Below are 24,909 nucleotides of genomic sequence, written 5' to 3'. Positions count from 1 at the left end.
CATTACCTAGCAATATGAGTAAAACATACATACTTATAATATATCTACGTATAACCTTTAGGTTAAAACCCATATTGGATTTTGGCCTTTTCCAAAATTTTCTCTCCAATCTCCTGTTGTCTTCGCCATATCTCTCCACTGCTTGACCTGTATCGCTTTTAAATTATTTTCCTTGTCCTGTAGTCATTACTCTACCTCTCCTTCTTGGTTCTTCCATTTTTTTCGTACAAAATTTTCCTCTGCCTCTCTCTTTATGGGCATTCTTTTCACGTGCGCACTATAAGTCACCGAGTAACCCTACTTCTCGCCGAAAATGCTTCATCCTTCATTCAACATTCTTTATATTTTATCAAACTTAAACGATATCCTATCTCACCTAAGACATTTTAGTAAATTTTCATTATTTTATTATTATACGAAAACTTTTTTCCTTATATCAAAGGTGTGATATGTTCAAATCTGGGACTTAAGAAAACTCCACAAGGAAAAGTCTAACGGGGTCAAACGAACGATCTCGGTGGCCAGTTCATATTACCTTCACGTGAGATGACCATATTTTCAAATCGCTTGTGCAGAATGTCCAATGTGGCATGCGCTCTGTAGCACGTAGTTTTGTTCTGTTTAAATCACATACCATCCAATTCAGGCCCAAATTCCACACCAGACCGTGACTTTTTTGGGGTGCATTGACCGTTCTTGGATTTCATCTGGATTGGTATCATCTCAAATTCGAAAATTCTGTTTGTTGACGTAGGGGAATCCGGGGTGGAACGGGGTACCGTTCAACTGTGATGAAACGGGTATTAGCGTGAAAAAGAAAAGAAAATAAGAACAAACAGGTTAAAACTAAGGCAAAGAAACAAAAAATATCTGAAACTGAATCCGAAGATAGTGCAGAAGAAGAAGATACGGCCTGCTTGTATTGCCATGATTGCTACTCTAGGGTCCAATGAAGGCTGGTGTTCTTGTAGCATTTGTAATAAAAAGGGCACATCTCACATGTGCTGGTTTAGATAGTGACGATGATGAAAGCGTTCTCGTCTGTGAACTTTGCCAATGATATTAGCTATAGTATGGGACACCCCGTTGTGCCCTTGGGGGTCGGGCAAAATGGGAAATTTGCCTTTATTTTTGTAATGAACATTTTTCTCAGAAACGTTTGTTTTTTATAACTTAAGCTATATTTTCCTTGTAAAGAAATAAATAAATAAGATAAAATAATATTTAGATTAGCTATAATAACATAAGATTTGTCAAATGATGGTGTAGTTTCATTAAATATTGCACAAATTACTATCAGACTTAGGTACCCGTTTCACCCCGGATTCCCCTACCAATTCATCAAAAAATTACGGTCAGTTTCCAACCGCTCCAGTCACGACTCAAAATTCACCAACTTGTGATTTGTGAAAGGACGAGTTCTTGTGAGCGACGTAAAATCGACTGCTTCGGATTCTCCTGTACAGTCTTATGAACAGAGGCTAAGTCTTCGGCAGATCGTGCGTTTCGTCGACCTACGGGCGTTGGTTGATGGTTTAATGAACCAGTGGATCCAAATTTATCCACCACACTGCAAATAGTCTTCTCGGTAGGAGGTAGGACGATTATGGTGGCCGTAAACTATTTGCGGTTTACCAATTTTGATAAAACAATTTTTTCATTTGCTAGTGTTATTGTATGCTAGAGCCCGCCATGGTGATTTGCAACACAGACTGAATAAATGGCAGCCAATTTAACATATGTAGCTTCAACAATATGACCGGTACCAACTACCTACGTTCGAAAGTACCAATTGGAAGATCCTACATCTGGTTTTGCACATTGTTGTTCCAAATATTGATCCAAGGGCCTTCGGTAAATATCTCTTACGCTTTCTTTAGACCATAAATTTAAAAAGATTTGTCTTAATGTTATTGACAGTTTGTTATTTTTATAATAAAACAACAAAGTGTTATTCTTTAACTGGGAGTGAATTTACGATCATTTTCATAACTGAACCGTGGCCATTTTGACAAGGAGTGACAGAAATGCATGAAAATCTAAAAATACAAAAAACAATACCATGTTACTTGTCATATATTGTCATTTAAATAAAAGTCAGTGACGCCATATTATTGACAGATGCTAATAAACAAACAAATTAATTCTATCAGGATAAAATATGGGAGAATATTGAGATAAATTGAAATCCACAAGAACAATGAAATTCCTGTAGTTGGCTGTATACCACAAATCACAAAAGTTTTATTTAAAAATACTTTTAAAAGAATATAAAAAATTATATATATATATATATATATATATATATATATATATATATATATATATACATATATATACAGGGTGACAATCGGGAGCCGGATGTTTTTAGAACGCATAGTACGAACGTGCCATTTCAGTAAGTAAACAATAGTGATCACTGCGCAGCGGCTTTTTCGCACTCACTTTAAGATTGGTAGGTGTGGAGCGGTTCCATCTCGCAACACAATCTTACGATGGATAAAGAATTTTAGAACAATAGGCAGTGTCATGAAAAAAAGCAATAAATTTCGAATAGAACAGTAAGGACTCCTGGAAACATACAGCGAGTCAGAGATGCTGTCATCAGAAGCCCTACACGGTCTGCCCAAAAACATGCAATTGAGCTAAACATAAATCGGGAATTGTTTAGAAAAATGTTGCATAAGGACCTAAAATTTCACCCCTACAAATTGCAGATTGTCCAGAAATTAATGGAAAGAGATGAGGAACGTGAAAGGCGAAAGAAACGTGAGGATTTCGCTCCGAGAATGCAAGTGCTTTTGGAGGTTAACTTAAATCAGCATCTTCTAATGAGCGACGAAGCTCATTTAAATTTGGACGGAACCGTTAATAAACAGAATTACAGGTACTGTGCTCCTGAAAACCCACGAAATCTTCATGAGCATCCTTTACATTCTCAAAAAGTGACAGTGTGGTGTGCCATTGGTTCGATTGGCATTATTGGGCCATATTTTTTCGAAGAGGCTAGCCATACCGCTACCGTTAATTCTATTCGCTACGTTGACATGATCCAATTTTTTTTGGTTCCAGCACCTGGAACCTTTTGTACCTGCTCCCAGGACAAGTTTCACGTTTCAACGTTCATTTCACGTTTCGGAGATTTGCCGTGGCCTCCAAGGTCTCCAGACCTGTCATTTTGGGATTTTTTTTCTATGGGGGTATTTAAAAAGTCGTGTATATGCTAACAAGCCCCGTAATTTAATCGAGTTAAAGAACGCAATTCGCCAGGAAATCCTGACTATTGATCGAGCGATGTTAAAGCGTGTTATAAAGTATTTTCTTGCAAGTTTCTTGTGTACCATTTAGTTCAAAATCGTCATATTGCCAATTGTCACCCTATATATTTATATATATATATATATATATATATATATATATATATATATATATATATATATATATATATATATATATAAAATGCCCTTTCGGGTTACATTACAGAACGTTTTTGGACTAATAAGTCCATCATCAGTGTATTTACCAGGTATACATGCGTACATGTACAAGTGAGTACTTGCACTCATGTACATCTGGTAAATACGGTGTACATACACCTGGTGATGTAGCCCTAAAGGGTCTTTTTTAATTATATACCATTTATAAAGGATTTTTAAATAAAACTTTTAGATAAATTAAGCTGTTTGAGTATGTTTTATAAAAGCTGAAGACTACTAAATTAATAATAATGTTCCATATTTCAACTCCACACTGTATATTAAAGAGCGAAGTACAAAATTTTTGTTTTATATCGCTCCTTTTACGCTGAGTTAAAATCCAAACAAAACAAACTAACATACTGCATTAAAAACATTTTCTGCTTTATTCTTAAAAGTTATTTTTGAGAAACTTTGATTTGATGCCCAGATTTTTTATTTCTGTAATCTTGCATATGCGTCGAATCGCTTAGATTCTTAACAATGTTACAATCGGACGAAAATATAAGATGACGTGACAATTCTACTGGACTTACTCTACTGGATGTACGTGTACGATGCTACGATGTAGTGTTTGTTCGGTTTTTTTACATGAAGTTTTTCGTCATATTAGGTATGATATGATGTAAAAAACTATTCTTGAGTGAGTTTTAAGGTTTTCAGATATTTTTGTCGTGATCTTTTAATTAAACGTACGTGATCTTTGCCTTAATAAATACCAAAGCATTGTTTTTACGCTATTTTAAACAATTTTAATGACTTATATTTTTGAAAATAAACCTGATCAAACAATTGGTTTCTTTGCTGTAAAAAATCTAGAATTTCTTAAAGTTAACCTTATTTAGGAGAAGAAGAACTATCTGTAAAACTTTGCCCACTACAGATCACTAATGTGAGGCTAGTTATGTTAAGATGCCACCTCGGAGCCTCTCAATCTACCTGGTGTTCTGTATATCTTTAGATATACACAGACGGTCGAAACAAAAAAAAATCTTTTAAAAAACATGTTAGCAATCTTTGGAGAAGCTTATTAGTGAAATTGAAAATGATATACATGGAAGACAAACTTAGAAAAGTACACTAATTTTTTTTCTTCAGACGCCTTTTATTATTATAATCGAACGTACTACGTACGGCCAATTGGCTTATTGTACATCTTCTATTTTTATAACCTTCTGTTTCAGGTTTTAGTATTACCGACTACACTCCGAAGCGCTGAGTTACGGCCACCACTACACTAATATGTTACTCAAATTCGAATTTTACACTGAGGTTATGTCTTAACACTTTGTATCCACATCGAAACTTAAAAGTTAGAAAGACGTGGTTATTTGACGATTATTGTCGGTTTTTATTATAAAACAAATTATAGAAAACGAAGAGAATTTAATCTAATATATACCGTTTATAAAGGATTCAATTTCAATAAAAAAATTTTTATTACAATTAAACCTTCATCAGAGATTTAGGGAGCCCCCAGATCACGTCACTTGCACTTGTATACTGTTCGCAGAGCGCAGTGGTGCAGTGAACAGTGAACAGTTTATAAGTGTTGTTAGAGACTTCAGAGAGGAAGTCGAAAGCTAAGTGTACTCAATTTCGAGTCAGTTTAACTAGGAAATCAGGTGAGTTAAATATTAATTTTTCTATTAATATTAATTTTAGCTGTAAGTCTTAATATATATTATGTATAGAGCTTGGCAGAAGAACTATTCTAGCCAATACGGCATATTTTTGTATGAACCAGATATTTAAATAATGAGATGTACATTTAAGGACTATGATATGAATCTACAATCTGACCGATAGTAAGCTATATGTGAAACTTGGATATTGATTTAAAAATCTGTAAAACACATCGACATATTTGAAAGAAAGGTACTAAGACGAATGTTAGGCTCAATAAATGAGAACAATAGGTGGCGAATCAGATACAATTATGAAATATATAATATACAACGAACCACCTTTATCTCAGTCTCTTCATTGGGCGGCCATGTATTTAGAATAAAAGAAGACAGCCTTCCAAAAAAAAACTGTTGAATACAAGAATGCAGTGGAAGAGAGCTATTGGAAAACAGACGAAGCGATGGGAGGATGATGCTAATGAGGACGTCAGAAATCTCTATGGTAGTCGATGATGGAGGAGACCGTAACGAATGGAGGGGTTTGCTAAGGCATAGGATGTATATATGTATATATATATATATATATATATATATATATATATATATATATATATATATATATATATATATATATCAACCACCCTTCCTCGCAGTTGTAAAAAAAGCATAAAAACCAGTCGCTGAAAGAAAGGTACTAAGACGAATGTTAGGCTCAATAAATGAGAACAATAGGTGGCGAATCAGATACAATTATGAAATATATAATATACAACGAACCACCTTTATCTCAGTCTCTTCATTGGGCGGCCATGTATTTAGAATAAAAGAAGACAGCCTTCCAAAAAAAACTGTTGAATACAAGAATGCAGTGGAAGAGAGCTATTGGAAAACAGACGAAGCGATGGGAGGATGATGCTAATGAGGACGTCAGAAATCTCTATGGTAGTCGATGATGGAGGAGACCGTAACGAATGGAGGGGTTTGCTAAGGCATAGGATGTATATATGTATATATATATATATATATATATATATATATATATATATATATATATATATATATATATATATATATATATCAACCACCCTTCCTCGCAGTTGTAAAAAAAGCATAAAAACCAGTCGCTGCGAAGATCATCACCTAATTAATTTAATGAGCCACGTACTCAAAATGTCCCTAAAGGTAATTGACAGGCGGATTTATAATCGACGAAGACACTTAATTTGGTTTAAAAATGGTTTTTCTGTTCTGCATTCAGTGCAGAAATGATTTGACTAGAGAGAAACGATGTTTAGATGTCTTCATTTAGTTTATCGATAAACAAGAAGCTTTTGACATTTTAAGACATGACCTATTATAGACATAATTGAGGTTACCAACGATCGGTCTACAGAAAAGAAAAAGTTAAAATAAGTAAAGGTGTGAGACAGGGCTGCATTCTCTCCTCCCCCATTTCTGTTTAATATACACGTAGAAAATATTTTGCATAGCTAAATAAAAAATTTATCAAAATAAATGGAATTCTTATATATATTATAGCACTATGAAGTAGCTACAAGAGATAGTACAAACCAATAATACTGTTAGAGAGATCCGTCTTAACATTATATTGTAAAAACATACTTTATGATAATCAGTAGACAGACCCTTATGCAAGTACAGTTAAGACAAACAACCAACACATAGACTGAGTCAAGAAATTTAAATATATATTACCACAATATATGCAAAGAAGAGCCATGATCAAAATTATTAATCAAGAGAGCTCTTTAGAGAAATAAAATACATAACAAGAGACTTCAAAACCAGCACTTGAACTGTTGACGACCACAAGGGAACCCTGAGAAGAAATAAAGAAGATGTAACAGAGACGTGATCATATCACCAGGATCTATTTAAACATGATTAACACCTGGTATACAGGGTGAGTCATAACTATTGAGACATAGACTAAGGACAGGTTATTTGGACCACAATATGGCTATTGGGCCAAATATGCCTTAATAAAATGTTGCTGAGAAAAAAGATACAGGGTGTTAAAGTTAATTTTTGTTTTTCGTTTTTTGCTAATAGTTTCCCTGTATATTTATAAATTGCTATCAAAATTGGCACAGAGGCATAATCTTAGACAAGAAATAGTATTTTATTTACAATTTTACGTTTTGTCATAGAGGGCGCCACGTGGATCATTCCTAATGATCAAATTGAGTCTAAACTTTTTCTGATGAAACTTTTTAGTAATTTTTATTAGAAAATATGACGTAAACATCATTTTTACGTAAAATTGGTACTCTTGTTTAAACATGATAATTTCAACCGTTTTCGATAAAAACGCAGTCGAACTGCTTACGAGTCTTAAAAAAGGATTTCAAATATGATTTCATTTATGAAAAGTATGCTTTGGACTGTCAGATAATTGTTGTTGGTAAATGTCATTTGTTCAGAGTAAATTATTTTTGATGTGACAGTGTAGTGTAATGTTGCATTTTTTAAAAGTAATTATTACTTTTTTTGATTGAAATGCCTCGTCACAATCATTTTACTATATTGAAGAAATGCGAGATATGATTTGCGTATACGCACAAGAAAATTTTTGCGGTCGCTCGGCAGCCAGAAGGTATGGAATGTTATACGCAAACAGAAGGCAACCAAATCCCAAAACTTTTGCTGATGTTTATTCAGAATACGTTGGCAAAACTGTAACCGTCGTGGAAGATCTGTTGGAAGTAAATTTTGAACAGGAGTGAAGTGATACGGATGGAGGTTCTCTTTTTTTAGAATTCTAACAATAGACGACTGACTTACTCCTGTTGCTGCTGATAGATGTCGTGAACTTATTTCAGGATTTTCACCTACTTGAACCAAAAGTTCATCTTCTTGATTAGGTGTGATTTGTTTCGGTCGACCACCCCGATTTTTAGTGTGAAATGACCCAGTTTCACCTAAACTACGATATAATCTTGCAAAAGTTTTGTGATTTGGTTGCCTTCTGTTTGCGTATAACATTCCATACCTTCTGGCTACCGAGCGACCGCAAAAATTTTCTTGTGCGTATACGCAAATCATATCTCGCATTTCTTCATTAGTAAAATGATTGTGACGAGGCATTTCAATCAAAAAAAGTAATAATTACTTTTAAAAAATGCAACATTACACTACACTGTCACATCAAAAATAATTTACTCTGAACAAATGACATTTACCAACAACAATTATCTGACAGTCCAAAGCATACTTTTCATAAATGAAATCATATTTGAAATCCTTTTTTAAGACTCTAAGCAGTTCGACTGCGTTTTTATCGAAAACGGTTGGAATTATCATGTTTAAACAAAAGTACCAATTTTACGTAAAAATGATGTTTACGTCATATTTTTTAATAAAAATTACTAAAAAGTTTCATCAGAAAAAGTTTAGACTCAATTTGATCATTAGGAATGATCCACGTGGCGCCCTCTATGACAAAACGTAAAATTGTAAGTACTATTTCTTGTCTAAGATTGTGCCTCTGTGCCAATTTTGATAGCAATTTATAAATATACAGGGAAACTATTAGCAAAAAACGAAAAACAAAAATTAACTTTAACACCCTGTATCTTTTTTCTCAGCAACATTTTATTAAGGCATATTTGGCCCAATAGCCATATTTTGGTCCAAATAACCTGTCCTTAGTCTATGTCCCAATAGTTATGACTCACCCTGTATATTCACCAGAAAGATGGTGAAATATAAAAAGAAGTTTTACTCTTATTCTAAAATTGCTCATTTCCTGAGCAGTCAAATATGGCATTTCAAACTGTAATTAGCCCAGTGACTGGACATAATCTATAATCACAATAATACACGAAAAGGAAACTTTAATAAATGCGATTGGGAACTATTTGAGATACTGAAAACTTTCTTTTGCAACTCAGCAATGCAGACTAAATTTGCTGAAGGTAGAAGAATACCTTTTTAATATGAAAAAAATAACTGAAAAATCAAGTGAATTCAATAATCCGTTATACATCTGCTTTATAGGCGGTCGACTAAGTTGAATGGCATCACTTATGGAGAATACTGAAAGAGGTAGGCGTACCGGTTCATCTAATTTAATCACTACAGTCATTCCAGGGGGCCAAGACCAAAAAAAGAGATTCTTAATATTATTCATAACCAAATGTATACGTTTAATATGGCAGCTAATAATAGAAAGAGTTATAAAATACAATTAGGCCTTGGCACAATGTAAATGTCTTAATTGAAGAACTTATGGACTTGGAATGGATGCAACAATTATAGATATTACTGTTAAAAGCCCGAATATTTTCAATGAGTAAAATGTTTATAAACAAATATTGTTTTAAACAATGTCAAACACCTGTGAAGTAAACAAAAACACATGACATGGAGTGTATTTAAATTTAGAACGTCCTAAGTACAGTAATAATAAATGTAGTGAGATAAAAATTGAAAAAATCAAAAAATTAAAATATGGCGCCCAATCTCACGGCCAAAAACTGCGTCACAACATACTAATTATACATATTTGAATATAATAACACCCCAGAATAAATTTACAAATAAATCGCTCCATTTTCAACAAACAAACAAAGTAAAAATGAATACTTTTTAATTATTTCATAAATACTTACTCAACAAATAATTATGCCACTGTAAAAAGTTTTATTCTTAAAACTAAACCTAAAATTACAAAACTGACAAATGATTCACGGGGAAGTTCGGGCGCTGGGCGAAGCTGCCCGAGGCTATTTGAAACTTTAGCGTGGCTAAAAATGGAGAGAACGGGCGTCGCGGTGCCAATTTTTGTTATGGAAAACACGCAATCTCTGAGTACGTCATATATAATTTTTTTGATTAATAATCGAAAGGCGATAAAATGTTTCATTGCAATATAAATCTGTTTTAAATGGCTTTTAGCGGCTTTCGTTATTGTTAATAAAAATAGAACAACCACCTGTGGGGCTCTACGAGTGTCTGACTGAAAGTTCTCAATCTAGTATTTAAAGAAACATATTTCTGAGGTAGTATTTTCTTAATATTCGGAATAAGTGAAAGAAGCTCCATTTTTAATAATTTTGGGAAGTTATAAAACTGTTTATTTTTACTTTTATTTTTTTTACTAAGGGACAAAGTTTTACTGGATTAAAAAGAGGTTAAATCAATATTTAAGATTATTTTGAACTTAATATTTTTTAAATGAACAATAAAAAAAATAAAATAAACTGGAGCTGCATCTTTCTAGCAGAAAACACCTGAAAAAAATGCGTACCTATTACAGATTTAAACAAAGAAATAAAATTCTCAGCAAAAGTCCGTTTATTCTTCTTCTTACGGTGCCTATCCGTTCCGGATGTTGGCGATAGAGATTGCAATTGCTGGATCCAGTATCCAGCAGTCCAGCTGGATCCAGCGTTTTTTTTTATATGCTGGATCCAGCAAACTATGCTGGATCCAGCAGCGCGGATCCGCAAACGTGTCAAATTCGAAATAAGTTACTTCATTAGCCTCTTTAATCATCAGTCGGCAACTTGGTACCATTGGTATCACAACCGACGGCGCATCCGGTATGGTGAAAGTTGGCAAGCTCATGCCTTGCTATCAACAACTGTGCTATGCACATAGAATTCATTTGGCTGTAGTAGACGTGTTGTATAAAAAGAAACCTCAAAGAGAAGTAGAACAAGCAGCAATAGACGACTCTGATGAATATGAAGAAGTAGCAGTAACAATCGAATCAACATCGGCGAGTCTTGTTGAATTGATTCCCCGTTACAGCGATCTACTCATGAAAATACGAAAAGTTGTGAAAATGTTCAAAAAATCATCTACCAAAGACGACATGTTCTTGCAAAAATATGTCAAGGAAGAGAAAGGCAAGGAATTAAGTTTGATTCTTGACTGCCGCACCAGGTGGAACAGTTTGCTCATTATACTGGAACGTTTCTACAGCCTAAAAGTTTGCATCAATAAAGCGTTGATAGATATTGATTCTGCGATAAAATTCTCTGCTGGCGAGTGGTCAATAGTCAATGATGTGATTGTCACTCGTCAACCGGTGAAACTGGCTGTAGAAGCTATTTTTAGAAGAGAATCCACTTTGATAACGGCCGACTCTCTCTCTCTCTCTTGTCGTTTCCTCATTGCTGAGGATCGTGATTTCCTACAATGCGGGCTGTCAATTCTCTCCATCTCTTGCGATTTTGGGCTGCTCTCATGGACTCGGAAAACGTCTCTCCAGTGGCTTTCTGTACTTGATCTGACCATCGGATAGGTGAGCGTCCTCTGCCTCTACGTCCTTCTACGTTTCCGCACACAATTAGTCTTTCTTAGTTGTCATTGTCTCTTCTCGCAATGTGGCCAAAAAACTTTAAAACATTTGCAAGACACTGAGAGGAGAGTCTGGTCTGAATGTTTAGCTCTTCGAGAATCGACTGATTGGATCTGTGCTCCGTCCACGAGACGCGTAGCATTCGTCTCCAGCACCACATTTCGAATGCGTCAATCCTTTTCCTATCCTTTGATTTTATTGTCCATGTTTCGGCACCGTAACTGAAGATTGAAAAAATGAGTGTCCGTACCAGTCTCATTTTGAGTTTTTTGGATAAAGAGCGGTCCTTCCATATTTTTGACAGTCGACTCATCGCGTTCTTGGCCATCCCTATTCTTCTGCGAATTTCCGTATGGGAGGAGGCTGCATTGCTTAAGGAAGATCCTAGATACGAGAACTCGTCTACTTTCTCGAATTGATTTAGGGCGCCTGTTGTTTGGAGGATATTCGCGTGGTCCACAATCATGATTTTTGTTTTCTGATTATTAATCTTGAGCCCACACTTGTTGCTTTCGGTTTCTACTCTCTTTATCAGTCTCGACATCTCCTCTTCAGATGTTGCTATAAGTGTCAACGGCCGACACAACCTTGAAATTTGTCTTAGACAAACTAAATAGCCAAGACTCTAGCCTTAGTGACGAGCTATCGAAAGCACTGCGCAACAGAATCTCGGAACGGCACCTCTTTGAAATAGAGAGGCTGCCTCTCAGGTACATTAGTGTACTTACAAAATCCAAAAAAGTATGACGAAGGACTAAACAATCCTGGTTATTTCCCCATGCCGAAAAAGAATGCAATGCGACAAGAGATGAAAAATTTGTTAAGTCGTATAAATAAACAAGTGATTGTGGAAACAAGTATACAACAATAACGGAAGTAGAAGATATGCCAGCTAATCTGGTGTCCGTGAATTTTACTTTAGAACAAGAACTTGAGATTGAACTGAAACGAGAGAGAGAAAACTTTTATAACCAAAAAAAACTGGTTCTCAAAAAGATTACGAAAAGATTTTGAAAAAGGAAATGACCGTTTATGAGACCGAAGGAGTGAAAGGCGATCATTTGTCCATGGTTTATGACTATTTAATGACCTTAAAACCGACCAGCGTGGAGGCCGAAAGGGCTTTCTCCGCAACCGACTATGTGCAGATCTGTGCAGACAATAGATAAAATATGTTTTTTAAGGTCTCACTTCCAAAAAACTAAATAATTCATGTTTCTGTTGTTTAGAAATTTAGAATACAGACCGATTTTTATCATGATATCCAGAAAAAAAACTCGTCCTCAGTAAACCATATAAGAAAAACATATTACTTAACTTGTGTCAGCTCAAAATTGCCATCAATGAAATTTGCTTCAAATGACCTACTCTTACAACAGATAAGTTCATTTGAATAAAATTTCATTCGTGACAATTCTCAGCCGACACAAGCAAAGCCTTATATTTCACTTCCACGGCTTACTGAGTACGAGTTTTTTTTAATCTCATGATAATTGTGGCATTTGCTCTAGGCATTTTAAGTTAAAGAGAGGTAAGATTGATTATACGTCCTTATTTGATTATATACACCTACGATAACTTTTATTTTAAGTTTTTATTTGATTAGTTTGTGTTGCAGTTTCGCAACGATATATAAACATTTGTAATAAATTAACAGACTTTTTAATAGTTTCGATTCTCCCCGTATATTTAAACGAGATTTGCGTGTACAAGGGCACAGCAGTTTTAAGGGCTAAACATTCCAAGACGAGCCATCTGCGAGATAAGAAGGGCGAGTTCCCTATGCCAGATAAGGATATGTGTTTTTGAAGTTAAGATCAGCGCGTCGAGACACTTCATTGCGGTCATGTAACATAGTCGAGTTTTATCTCTCAAACCACACACATGTGTGTGCGTTTGGGTTAAGAGTACCTAAGACACTTTTGCATCGGTCCTTTGACCGAGGAAGTCCGTTTGATGCAGACAAGTTGCATGAATTTTGTGGTTCCTGGTGTACGTCGATGAAGACGTTGGTAATAGCGGTTGGTGCTGTGATTTATGGGGTAAGCTACAATACACCATAATTTTGTTGCTGCATATATCAAGTACGTTTACTTGGTATATAGATGTCATATTTGCTTCGAACTTTTATCTGTTGTGCCGCGATCGCGATTGAACTTGATTGAGAACATTTCATTTCCTTTATGTAGATTTGTATATTTTTTATATTATAATAATTTCACTATTCTTTTTGTATATATATCACAGTGTTGTGTATTTTATTACCTAATATTAACTCATAATGTGTATTATGAGTATACTTTTGCATTGAGTTTAATAATTTGTTTTTATATGACATATATATTCATATTTTTTATTTTTTGTATATTATTTCTATCTATAACGTGGTATATATACAATCGACAGTTTTGTTTTGTTTATGGTTCTCTTTTTGTGTGTAAGTTTGTACTACATATATTCTTCTTCTTTTAAGTTTATATTCTTCTTTATTTAAAATTGTAGGTATATTGGGTTATGTATATTTATGGTTTATTTCACCTCTTTTTAAAATAGAGTTTTATACAGTCCACTTGCTTTCATTTCTTTTATTTTAATATACATACCCAATCTGAAAGGGGGAAACCAGCGAGTTCTAGATTGAACATAATATCTTCTCTCCCCCTTCAGGATGACCAAAATTGTTATATTGAGGTCATCGTATGTGCAGAACGCAACAGTTTGTATTAAAAAGCTTAAGTAATAAATGAACAAAAAAACATTAAAATGCTGTTTTTATTTTGATTCCACATTTTGCTGGATCCGCGCTGGATCCAGCTGGATTCAGGCCAATCTTTCAAAAATCCAGCTCGACTGAAAATGCTGCTGGATTGCAATCCCTAATTGGCGATCAGCATAGCTATTCCAACTTTACTTGCAGCTATTCGGAATAGTCCGGTTGTAGACGTATTGAACCACTTCCTTAAGTTTTAAATCCAAGATATTCTTCTCCTCCCTGGTCCTCTCTTTCCAAATACCTTGCCCTGAAGAATGAGTTACAATAAGCCATATCTGTGTTAATTTTTTATAACATGGTCGAGATATTCTAATTTGCGCTCTTTGATTGTGTTAATGATCTCTCATTCCTTACCCATTCTACGTAGGACCTCAATATTAGTCACACAATCCACGAATGAAATTCATAAGATGCGCCTGTAACACCACATCTCGAAGGCATCGAGCTTTCCTAAAGAAGCTTCAGAGAGCGTCCATGCCTCTACTCCGTATAATTAGGTGGAAAATACATAACATCTGATGATAGAGGTATTGGTACTAAGTAGTAAATGGTGACTTCTGAAAAGAGACTTCATCCTTACGAACGCTGGCTAATGGCAAAAAAGATCTTTCTTGCGCCTAATAAACAAGGATGCAGATACAAAATTTCGTATAAATTCTTTATATACTATCGGATCTGCATTGTTTTTGAACCAGTAGATTCGCCATAGTTTTGGGCATAGAACCTTCACTTCACTCAAAATGACCCAAAAATGGAGCTGCATACTTCTTGCAGCAACTTCCTTTATTACTGTTGAGTTTTAAAATTACCATATTTCTGCTGCTTTATTTCAAGGATTATGCATTTCTTTTTCAACTGGTCTAGAGACCATTATATCTATGAATTACTTCTTCTTCTTCGTCATTCCAGGGTCTTGTTACCTGTTACGGCATCAAACTTTAGTTCGTCCCTGTCGTTCTTAATTTTTTTCCTTTTGGTTTGTAGTTTAGTATTTGTTTATTTGGACGAATTCCATCTATTTGGTTTATATATATTTTTTTCCGGTTTGTTCTGTATTGTTTAATTCTTTCATTTATCGAGTAAATATTCAGTTCCTGTACTTTATATTTCTCTGTCTATAAAGGTTTGTAATACTTTTCACTGTTTTGGGAAATCTCATTTTTTTAGCATGAATTGTAGAGTTATTTCTTTAGTGTTATCTCTTTAGTATTAGGTTTTTTTTGATGTTGGGTACAGGCCTACAGGGTTTAGTAATGAACGAAATGGTGATCTTTATTCCACATAAAACTTAACGGAAACAAAGAGGAAGATACAGCAGAGGAGGAATGGAGACAATTAAAAATAATAATACCGGAATCTGCAGCGGAAACTGACGGAAAAGCTAAGAGACAAAGAAATGCGGAATGATATGATGATGAATGCAGAACTGCAATAGAGAAAAAAAGTTAAGCTAAACTTAGTCAACTAGAGAAAAGACTAGAATACACAGAAAAAAAATAGAGGTTTTAAAAAAACAAGTACAAAAATTATAGAGCATAACACAGACATGAAAGCAGAAAATTCTATAAAAAAATAAACGAAAGCACACAGTCATTTAGATCAAAATTTACGATACGCACAGACAAGGACGGAGAACTACTAACAAATGAGGAAAAAAATTATAAGGACCACAAAGAGTACTTCGAAGAAAACCTAAACGCAGACAATGAAAATGAACAAAACGAGACAATATACGGTGGAGCAGCATATTCAAAATAATTGTTTAATAGCTAATTGTTTAATGATATTTTATAATTTTCTTATGTTCTGGTGTTCATCGGCGACCCGCGCTTCGGCAGCAAGATTTTCTGTCCACTTTCTTTTGTCTTTCTTTGCTGCCTTCTGCACAACTTTATTCGCTTCTCTATAACTTTTTCCAAGTCGTTCCTTCTCTGCTTCTGTTCTGGAATTTAATAGTTCTAGATTAATGTATTTGAGGAGGGTATATAATTATAATTATTATTTTAAAGCATCTTATTTAGTTTATGTAATGATTAAATTTACTATCAAATGATATTTATTTATATTTTATTATTAATTTAATATTTCGTCTGTCTGATTTGTTAATACGTTAGCAGGTGGCGTTAGGAGCAAACATAATAATTGATTAAAATATTTTAAAATAATATAATTTGTTTAAAATATAAATAATAAAATATGTAAATAATATTTACACCCACCGTTCCACATAATTGTCCATTATCAAATGCCTTTTCGAAGTCTTCGAAGCAAATGTTTTTCTCTATTAGAATCTCGGCTTCTTTTGACTCTGTTGTAGTTTAAATATTTCATCAATAGTCGATCTATTATGTCGCAACCTTATCTGTTCTTGTACCTACCTACTATAATATTTTCGATTCTATTACTAAAAATATTAAAACGTTATTAAAAATGTGAAGTCCGTATCTGATTTCGAATAAAGGTATTAATTATCGAAGCATCATTCATCGTCCTATTGAATAATTAATGATCAACATGACTCAGAGCATTGATGAATCACAGATTAGACATTTTCTACAACTACGTCGACTAATCTTTAGAAACGAACATCTTTGTAGGAAAACCGTTATATTATCTACGAATGTGTTAATATTTGTTATGGTTTACTGGCTAACAACTATTTATAGATTGTTTAGTCGGATTTATGGGGAATTAAACCGTATCTGCTAATAAATAATCCGCCGAATAATTGATAACACAACAAAAATAATTTATGACGTACATTAATACCAAAAGTAGGAAGTTTAAGGAAAGTTGATAAAAATATCGTAGTCTAAAGGCGTTTCCAGATTAAAGTAGAGTAACAGACCATTTAGTATTCAAGACAGTAGTATTTTGTTAACCTTTCGCACATTTGTCTCCAAGATTGCTATTTAATTTTATGAATTATTTATTTTTGTTTCTTTTTAGTTGTATTATTTTTGGGATATTTATTTGATACTAAAAATTTTAAGTAATAAATAAAACCTTTATTATATAAATAAAATATAAAAGATGTATATATCGTCGGTATACTGCGAAAACCAGGTAAATGTCGGAATACCGAAATCGAGAAAAAACGTTTTTAAAGTTTAGTTTTATATTGTGAATTAAGCAGTCAGCTTGTTTTTGATATTAGGTATTCTAGTGAAAGATGCATATATCTGAAATGATATTCTATCATTAGTTTGAAAAAGTTGAGACACCTATCTGACTAATCCTAAATTTAAGTTGGAAATGCTATCACTTAACTGGTTTTACCTGTAAATCTAGATAAATCAATTACTCTTTAAATAACATATTTAACACAAATATAATAAACCAAGTATAATATTGTCCAGTTTTGTGATCGAGATATGAGGCTTTTACTAGGTAATAGCAATGTTTTAAGGTATTAGTCGATATTTATGACATTTAACTGGTTTTCCCTGAAAATTTTATTAACAGCTGTGTGTAGTTATAGTTATTGTTTATATGAATGACAGGCAGTTTTATAGAAAAAATCAAATTTATTTCGAATATAATAATAACAATATTATTATTATGAGGCTTCCTCGTCCGATTCGTCACTGAAAGCAGGCTCTGGCAAGATGTTTGTTACATCATTTCCCGTTTTCAAATTACGATACCACCCGTGATATTCCTCCGGTATCACTCCCTTACTAGCTTATAGCTGTACCAAATCTCTCTTTTTTGCTATGCTAATTTTCAAATGTGCATCATAAAGTCGCTTAAGTTCTTCAAGATTGCTTGAATTAGTTGATAACTTGACGTGCTTTTTTCTTGTTGACTGCCGTGCAGTATCAGTAAGGAAATAATTGAAGATTGTTGACATGTCATAATTAAAATAGATTCTGTTTGTCTCTCCTTTCACGAATCTCATTCTTTTTATCTTCAACCACATTATTTTTTCGCCGTTTTGGTCTTTTGTCCGGTTTTTAATTAAAGTGTGTGACACATTTTTTAAATCATAAAAGTCGTAGTATTTAAATTCTTTACATTTGTATGGTTCTATACATACTTTTTTATCATCAACCTTGATATTTCTATTTCCTCTTGCATTTTGAAAAACAGACAAGTAATCTGGCATCCCATAGATAGATCTGTGTTTTTTAGCGATTTCGTTACTACTCTGCATAGAGTCAACTTCCATATAGGAATGTCCAGAATCTAAAAATTTGTGTTCAATAATATTTAAACGGATTCTGTCCTCTGCAGGTATCAGAAAATAAACTTATTTCACTTACATATTTTGGAACACATTTTGATAGTAGTGGAGTATAATGCTTTCTATTTCAGAACTACTTTGTCTACCGTTGATTTCTGACCAGTCAAAACAGTAAGCTGCATTTGGTAATGCGGCTTCATATACACACATATTGTAGACACATAATTTTCGAGAATAATATAGTTTTCCAGTCAATCCACTTGGAATCTGTAGTACGGCCTGTAGATCGAAAGTAACTGAAACAAAATTCCGTTGTTCATTAGATCTTTTCTTATCATTTTGTTTTTTAAGATTACATACTTCTTTTCTTTTCTAATGTTCTCTGTAACTGTCTTCTTAAAAAAGCTTAAATTATAGTCGTTAGAAAATATTCTTCGATATGTAATTTCGCTAACACCTTCCAGTTTCTTCTGCACATAGTCATTTATAAAAAGTTGGTACATTTTTCTTATACTTAAATTTTTGTCCAAATATCTACGCTTTGAACTTTGGCGAATATAATGTGGGCCCATGGTTGGAAAAGACTCAATATGAGCCTTCACGAGTTTTCGGGTTTTACTGCTTGTTTTATTTGGCGGTGTATGCTTGCCTCTTGTATCCGTATCTGCATAACAGCCTAGAATATAAGTTTTTCTTACAACATCTTGTATTAACGACTCTGATATACAAAGTGTCTTACAAAGAAATTTCTCACATACCTGTATGTCTTGACCATTCAAAGAAAAGTAACACTTTTTGGAAAATGCACGTGGTTTTTTAAACTTCAACGGACTGCAACGACTCTCTTTGGTGGCTCCGTTTTAATACGTGCAATAAGAAAATGTTTCTGGCCTATATATTCTAACTTTCAATAATCACGACATAGTCTTTGTCTGTAATCTTCGCTGAAATAACTGGCACATTTGTAAAAGCACTCTGAACAATTAACTGGTTTTGGCATTGCTGGTCTATGGTCTTTTTTTATCTTATAAGGCAAACCCTCAGCACGCCTCCTTTTTGCGGCATTTATTACCCAATCTTTGGGGTTAGCTTTTCTCCAACGTTTTAGTGGACGTACGTCTTTCCATACTTTGTCAAGAAGTAGATTTAATATTCAACTAGCTATTTCAGTTGACACTTAATTGTTCGTGGGTGCACCTATTTCAGTATCTTTTTTCTCATTATTTAGGCTATCAAAGTGTGTAAATCATATAGACTTCCTAGAGAGAGCGATCCCTCTTCACTTGGCTGATATGTGGGGTCTACATCTGAAAAGTCAATATCATTGAGACTATATTGTTCTCAGAATCATCAACAATTGAACTGTTGTCTTCAGTTATTCTATCTGTGTATGTGTTATAAAGATCATTTATGGGTTTAGCTTAGTAACCATTTCTAAATTTTAACTCAACCCGTTTTCAGGTAGAATGAAGTAAGTGTACTTAAAGGTTTTTACTAGTCGATATGAAAGAGAAATTTTAATAAATCATACACGTAAAATGTATTAAAGACACTTTACACCTTTTTACTGAATATGGTTTGCAGTAGTAGAAATATATTGTTGTCCGGCATAATAATATATGTGGGCTTACTTTGTTTTACATGCAACAGAATTTTAATTTTATGGAAGTAAGTAGCGATATATTGTTTTATTTGAAAACGAAAAGTTGATTAGGTGTAACTTATTTGTTTATTACACAAACTATCTGCTGAATGGTAAGTCGTATCATTTATTTGGTTTTACCTGTATGTAGAGCGGAAAAAGCAGAGAATTTTGGTATACTTAACTCAATATTTTAAAATTTGTCATTTACCTGTAAAGATAAGAAGTACAGATAAACATGTTTTAATATTCTCCACAATATATTCAAAACTAAGATTGAAAAAAATATGTTTTCAATTTTAGGTATCATATAAATAAGTTATTTGCTGTAAGACACGTTAGTAAAGATCCAAAGATTCCACAATCTCAACTGCATATAAAATATTACATAATAGTTAAAAGTTACTAACGATTTCACACTTAGTAATTATACTTTAATGAGACCTTTTGTCCATTCACTAACGTTGTGGTTTTGTCAATGAGTCAACGCTTGCCTACAAAGTTATTAAACTATACGTACCAGGACTGGCCGCTTATATAATGTCGATTGTTATGAGTATCATTTCCAATTAACAGAATGTTTTTCAACAATCTTAAAAGTTAAGTTTTGTTGATTGACTTCAAAAGATATTTGAAGGAGGTATTGGGTGGGTACAAGTATGCAGTGGCATAAGATCAAAGAAATTTATGTAAATGCAATGTTAGTATTTTCACTTGAAAGTATGAACCACACACTGAAGACTTACTGTGGCTTATTTAACATCAACATGAGTGATTTATCTGTTACTTGGTTTATTAGAAAATAGTCTATAATGACTTAAAATGATAAGATGAAATTTTACAGAAGTACTAAAAGAAACAGGAAAAAATAGCAAGGCAGCAGGATCATAAAATGTTTCTACAGAGTTGGAAAAATATACGCCAAATTTGTACGGGGAATTGATCGCCAAAGGTTTTGAATTGGTATTAAGACGCAATCCCTCTTGTTTCTGCCACTCACTGATTGTTTGTGATAGTATTCATGAAATTTACAGATTTTTTGGATAGTTAAGTACGACTCAGAAGTGTGGTAAATAAAGAATACAACAGAGAAAATGCTTAATATAACTGAAATGAATTGCTGGCCTGTTTAGCTGGAAAGTCAAGGCGTGAAAGAGTAACAAACGACTGCATAAGAGAAATCATGGGTACACAACACATATTAGCAGACGATGTTAATACAAAACAATTAATATGGTTTGGTCAGAGAATGACTGAGGAGCGAATCGGAAAGAAGGGACCAATTGAGACTACAGAAGGCGACGTGGAACGCTATATTGCGAAATATACATGTATATATATATATATATATATATATATATATATATATTGATTTATAGTATCAGCAATCGGTCTGTAGAAAATAAAACTCTATTTGAAGACCTTGGGACCAGAAGGGGGCAAGCCACAATTTCATCAAAATTGAGTTAAAGTAGAAATCGCCCACTTTAAGACCGTATTAATGTCCCGAAGAGAAAATTTCAGCTTTTTTCTTATAGATGGCGCCGCTGTAGTTAAGTCCCGTTGTGTCACCATTACTTTATTTTTCAACATAACGAGACAAGCCACAGTAGCAATCAACATGGCGGCGGAACATTCCCGTGCATGTAAACGGAAAATAGACTTTTCTGAGTTTGATTCTGATCACAGTGACCAAGATCCATTTTTAAATGAAAGCGAAGATGACAAAGACTATACAGTGTCCGGAAATAGCAGCGATTCGAAAAATATCAACTTAAAAATGGTAAGTTTATTAAATATGTGGCTTGTCCCCTTATGTTACATTTTTCGAACCTAAAAACATTAGGATTTTTCTAAAGGTTTTTTGTGGCTTATCCTGTTCTAAAGGATTTTTGTGGCTTATCCCTTTTTAGTAAAATACCTATTTTATTGTAGGAGAATGAAGAGGTTTTTACCCCACAGACTTCTCGAGGTGTCTTGCCAACTCCAGAAAAGAAGGCGCCTTCTAGATGGAGACACAAGAATACCCAACGGCATAAAAAAATTAAGCGCAAGACTAAAAGAAATCTAGGTCACGAATATATAAATACAAAAGGGAAGAAAATAGAACCAAAAAAATTAGGTGCGCCTTGCGGTTGCACAAAACAGTGTAGACAGCTTTTGGCAGGTAAGGAAAATGATATATTTAATGCCTTTTGGAACCTGGGTAATTATGACAAGCAAAATATTTACCTCGTCTCAACTATGACAGTAATTCCAAAGAAGAGAAGTTACCCAAAGAAAACAAAAGGAATTCATTCGTCCAGAAATGTATCAGTTAAATATAGAGTCAAAGTAAATGGAGATGAAATTGAAATTTGTAAGAAAGAGTTTCTTGCCATACACGGCATTTCAAAAAAACGTATTGAAAGACTGGTTCACCAAAATAAAGAAGGTGCGTCTACTCCAAAGTCAGATGAAAGAGGTAAGCATGACAACAACAACAAGAAAATACCAGAAGAACACTGTGAGTATGTTAGACAGCATATTAATTTGATACCAAAATACACAAGCCATTACAGCAGACAAAAAAACCCAACAAAAGTCTACCTAGATTCCGATATTTCAATTTCCAGTTTATATCATGATTATTATCTTGAGTGGTGCCGCCAAAATAATTTTGTGGCAGTAACCCAAGACAAATATAGGCGCATATTCTGCTCAGAATTTAATATAGGCTTTAAGTTACCTAAGAGCGGTACTTGTAAAGTATGTGATTCAATGAATGTGAAAATTAGTAATGAAGCTGACATAGAAATTGCAAAGACACTGAAAATTGATTTGGAGTTACATCAAAGACGTGCCCAGGCCATGCAGGATCTAATGAAAAAGGACACAGAAGAGGCTAAAGCCACGGGGAATGCAATGGTTATCAGCTTTGACCTACAACAGGCAATGCCAGTGCCAAATTTAACAGTGGGAGCAGCGTTCTATTTGAGAAAGGCATGGGTTTATAACCTCGGCATCCATGACTGTATTAGTGGAAAGGCCTTCATGCACATGTGGCCAGAAAACATTGCCAAGCGAGGTAGCGATGAAATTGCCAGCATTTTATATAAACATTTTCGAACTAATAGACCCACTGCTAATAAACTTATAGTGTATACAGAAAACTGCAGCGGCCAAAACAAAAATTGGTCTCTAATTTGTTTATGGCAACAACTTACTATAGAAGGCATTTTCACTTCTATTGAGCACAAATACTTGGTAGTAGGGCATACGAGATTACCATGTGACCGTGACTTCGCAGTAATTGAAAAGTATAAGCGTCATCGATTAAAACAAGTGTATACTCCAGACGATTGGTACGAAGCAGTGAGAAAATGTAAAAGAAAAAACTGCTTTGAGGTAATTGTATTGAAACAATCCGACTTTTTTTCTTTTAAAGAACTCCAAAGCGAAATTACGAAAAAAAGCCATACAGATGACAAGGAAAAAGTTAACTTTTCCAAAATATCAAGCCTCAAGTTTTCATCTGAACAACCTAACATAATGTATATAAAACATCTTATAAATGAAGACTATAAGGCAGTTAATATTGGAAAGAAAGGTATGAGGAAGTCAATTTTACTTTCCAGGGATTTGAAATCAAAATACAGTGAACCTATTCCACTAAATAGAAAAAAAATTGAAAATATTTCCCAGCTGTTACAGTTTATTCCACCAGCTTTCCTAAAATTTTATGAAGAAATTGGTGCCTGCCAACAGATTCTACCAGGTACTGATAATGAATCACTGGAATATATTGAACATTTCGACGACTTTTCAGATATTGAAAATATTGACAACTGAATATATTATTTCATTGTTGCATTTTATGTTCATTTTTTAGAATATATTTTTTTGTTCAAAAGGGGATAAGCCTCATATTTTTTCAAAAAATGTTCAAAAACTCAAAAACCGTTCAATAAAAATTTTTGTTACTTTTATTGTGTATTTAATAACATATTTCCAAACGATTGTGGACCTTATTTCCGAGAACAATGTAAAATTTGGATTTCAGGATTTGAAAATAAGTTTAAAATGACGTTTTCTCCAAAATAATCTTTTGTGGCATGTCCCCTTCTGGTCCCAAGGTCTTCATTTGTTCTGTCTCTATATTTCGTCACGATTTTCTGACTTCATCAGGAGAATACTGTAAATTTATTAGAATAATAATTATTATATGAAACAAAGTGAATATTTCAATACTTACAACTAGAAGAGTAAAAATTTAAATTTTGTTAACATATCTAAATGACATTTTTGTTTGATTTTAATTTATTTAGGAATTATGGTAACCGTAATACTTTATATTTTATAGAGTAAATTCTTATTATAAAATTTTTAGTGAATAAGTCGAAATAAACAATAATAATTATTATGACAGTATTATCCATATTATAAGGTGAAAAGATGGAATTAATAGTAGAGGAATAAGAAATAATAAGGAACATGTTAAATTGATCTATAAAATGTAATTGATGGTATGTTCTATTATCTGACCTTCCAGCTCCAATTTACATCTTAGTAAATTTGCCGTTGTAACCATACTGTTTGTCTTTTTTGGGGAAATTAACATGTTAAATTTTCTGGCGGTTATATTCAATTGGTGCAGCATACGTTGTAAATTATCTTCACTTTGAGAGACTAGTATTGCGTCGTCTGCGTAACAGAATTTCGATTTTACATCGTAGTGGGTATTTAGATCTAGTCATACATTTGGTTTTTTCTGCTGATATAATCATATTGTATTTAATGGCTGTTTTATTGAAGATATGTGTTAATATTTGGAGCTCGTCTTCTGTCTCGGCGATTAATGCGGCGTCGTCTGCATAACATAATATTTGGATTT

The 24,909-nt window shown here is 33.6% G+C and overlaps 2 protein-coding genes across 3 annotated transcripts in view; one reads left to right on the top strand and one right to left on the bottom strand.

Moving 5' to 3' along the window:
- LOC140445973 (uncharacterized) overlaps positions 1-24,909 on the bottom strand; it is a 151,897-nt gene that overhangs the window by 48,920 nt on the left and 78,068 nt on the right. Inside the window, exon 1 of one of the 2 annotated variants that reach the window (XM_072538444.1) lies at positions 9,739-9,863. The exons of the other annotated variant lie outside the window; for it this stretch is intronic. The gene's annotated coding sequence lies outside the window, so the exon portion shown is untranslated. Of the gene's footprint in view, positions 1-9,738; positions 9,864-24,909 lie in introns of those variants that run through there. 2 annotated transcript variants of the gene reach the window in all.
- LOC140446137 (uncharacterized) lies at positions 2,676-23,942 on the top strand. The gene is made up of 4 exons (XM_072538667.1): positions 2,676-2,887; positions 10,628-11,118; positions 21,575-21,819; positions 21,972-23,942. Exons 1-4 carry the CDS (start codon positions 2,676-2,678, stop codon positions 23,865-23,867), a joined length of 2,844 nt encoding a protein of 947 aa, XP_072394768.1. The 3' UTR covers positions 23,868-23,942.

The sequence above is a fragment of the Diabrotica undecimpunctata genome, chromosome 7 (genome assembly GCF_040954645.1).
Source record: "Diabrotica undecimpunctata isolate CICGRU chromosome 7, icDiaUnde3, whole genome shotgun sequence".
Lineage (NCBI taxonomy): Eukaryota > Metazoa > Arthropoda > Insecta > Coleoptera > Chrysomelidae > Diabrotica > Diabrotica undecimpunctata.
The sequence above is the reverse complement of the archived record's forward strand: the minus strand, read 5'-3'. Positions and strand labels throughout refer to the sequence as shown.

Bases quoted from the DNA above. Each gene is read 5' to 3' on its own strand.
- LOC140446137 (XM_072538667.1), top strand. From the start codon at position 2,676: ATGTTGCATAAGGACCTAAAATTTCACCCCTACAAATTGCAGATTGTC. The intron at 2,888-10,627 runs GTACTGTGCTCC...TTTAATCATCAG, and splicing joins GTTAATAAACAGAATTACAG to TCGGCAACTTGGTACCATTG. The intron at 21,820-21,971 runs GTAAGTTTATTA...ATTTTATTGTAG, and splicing joins AAAATATCAACTTAAAAATG to GAGAATGAAGAGGTTTTTAC.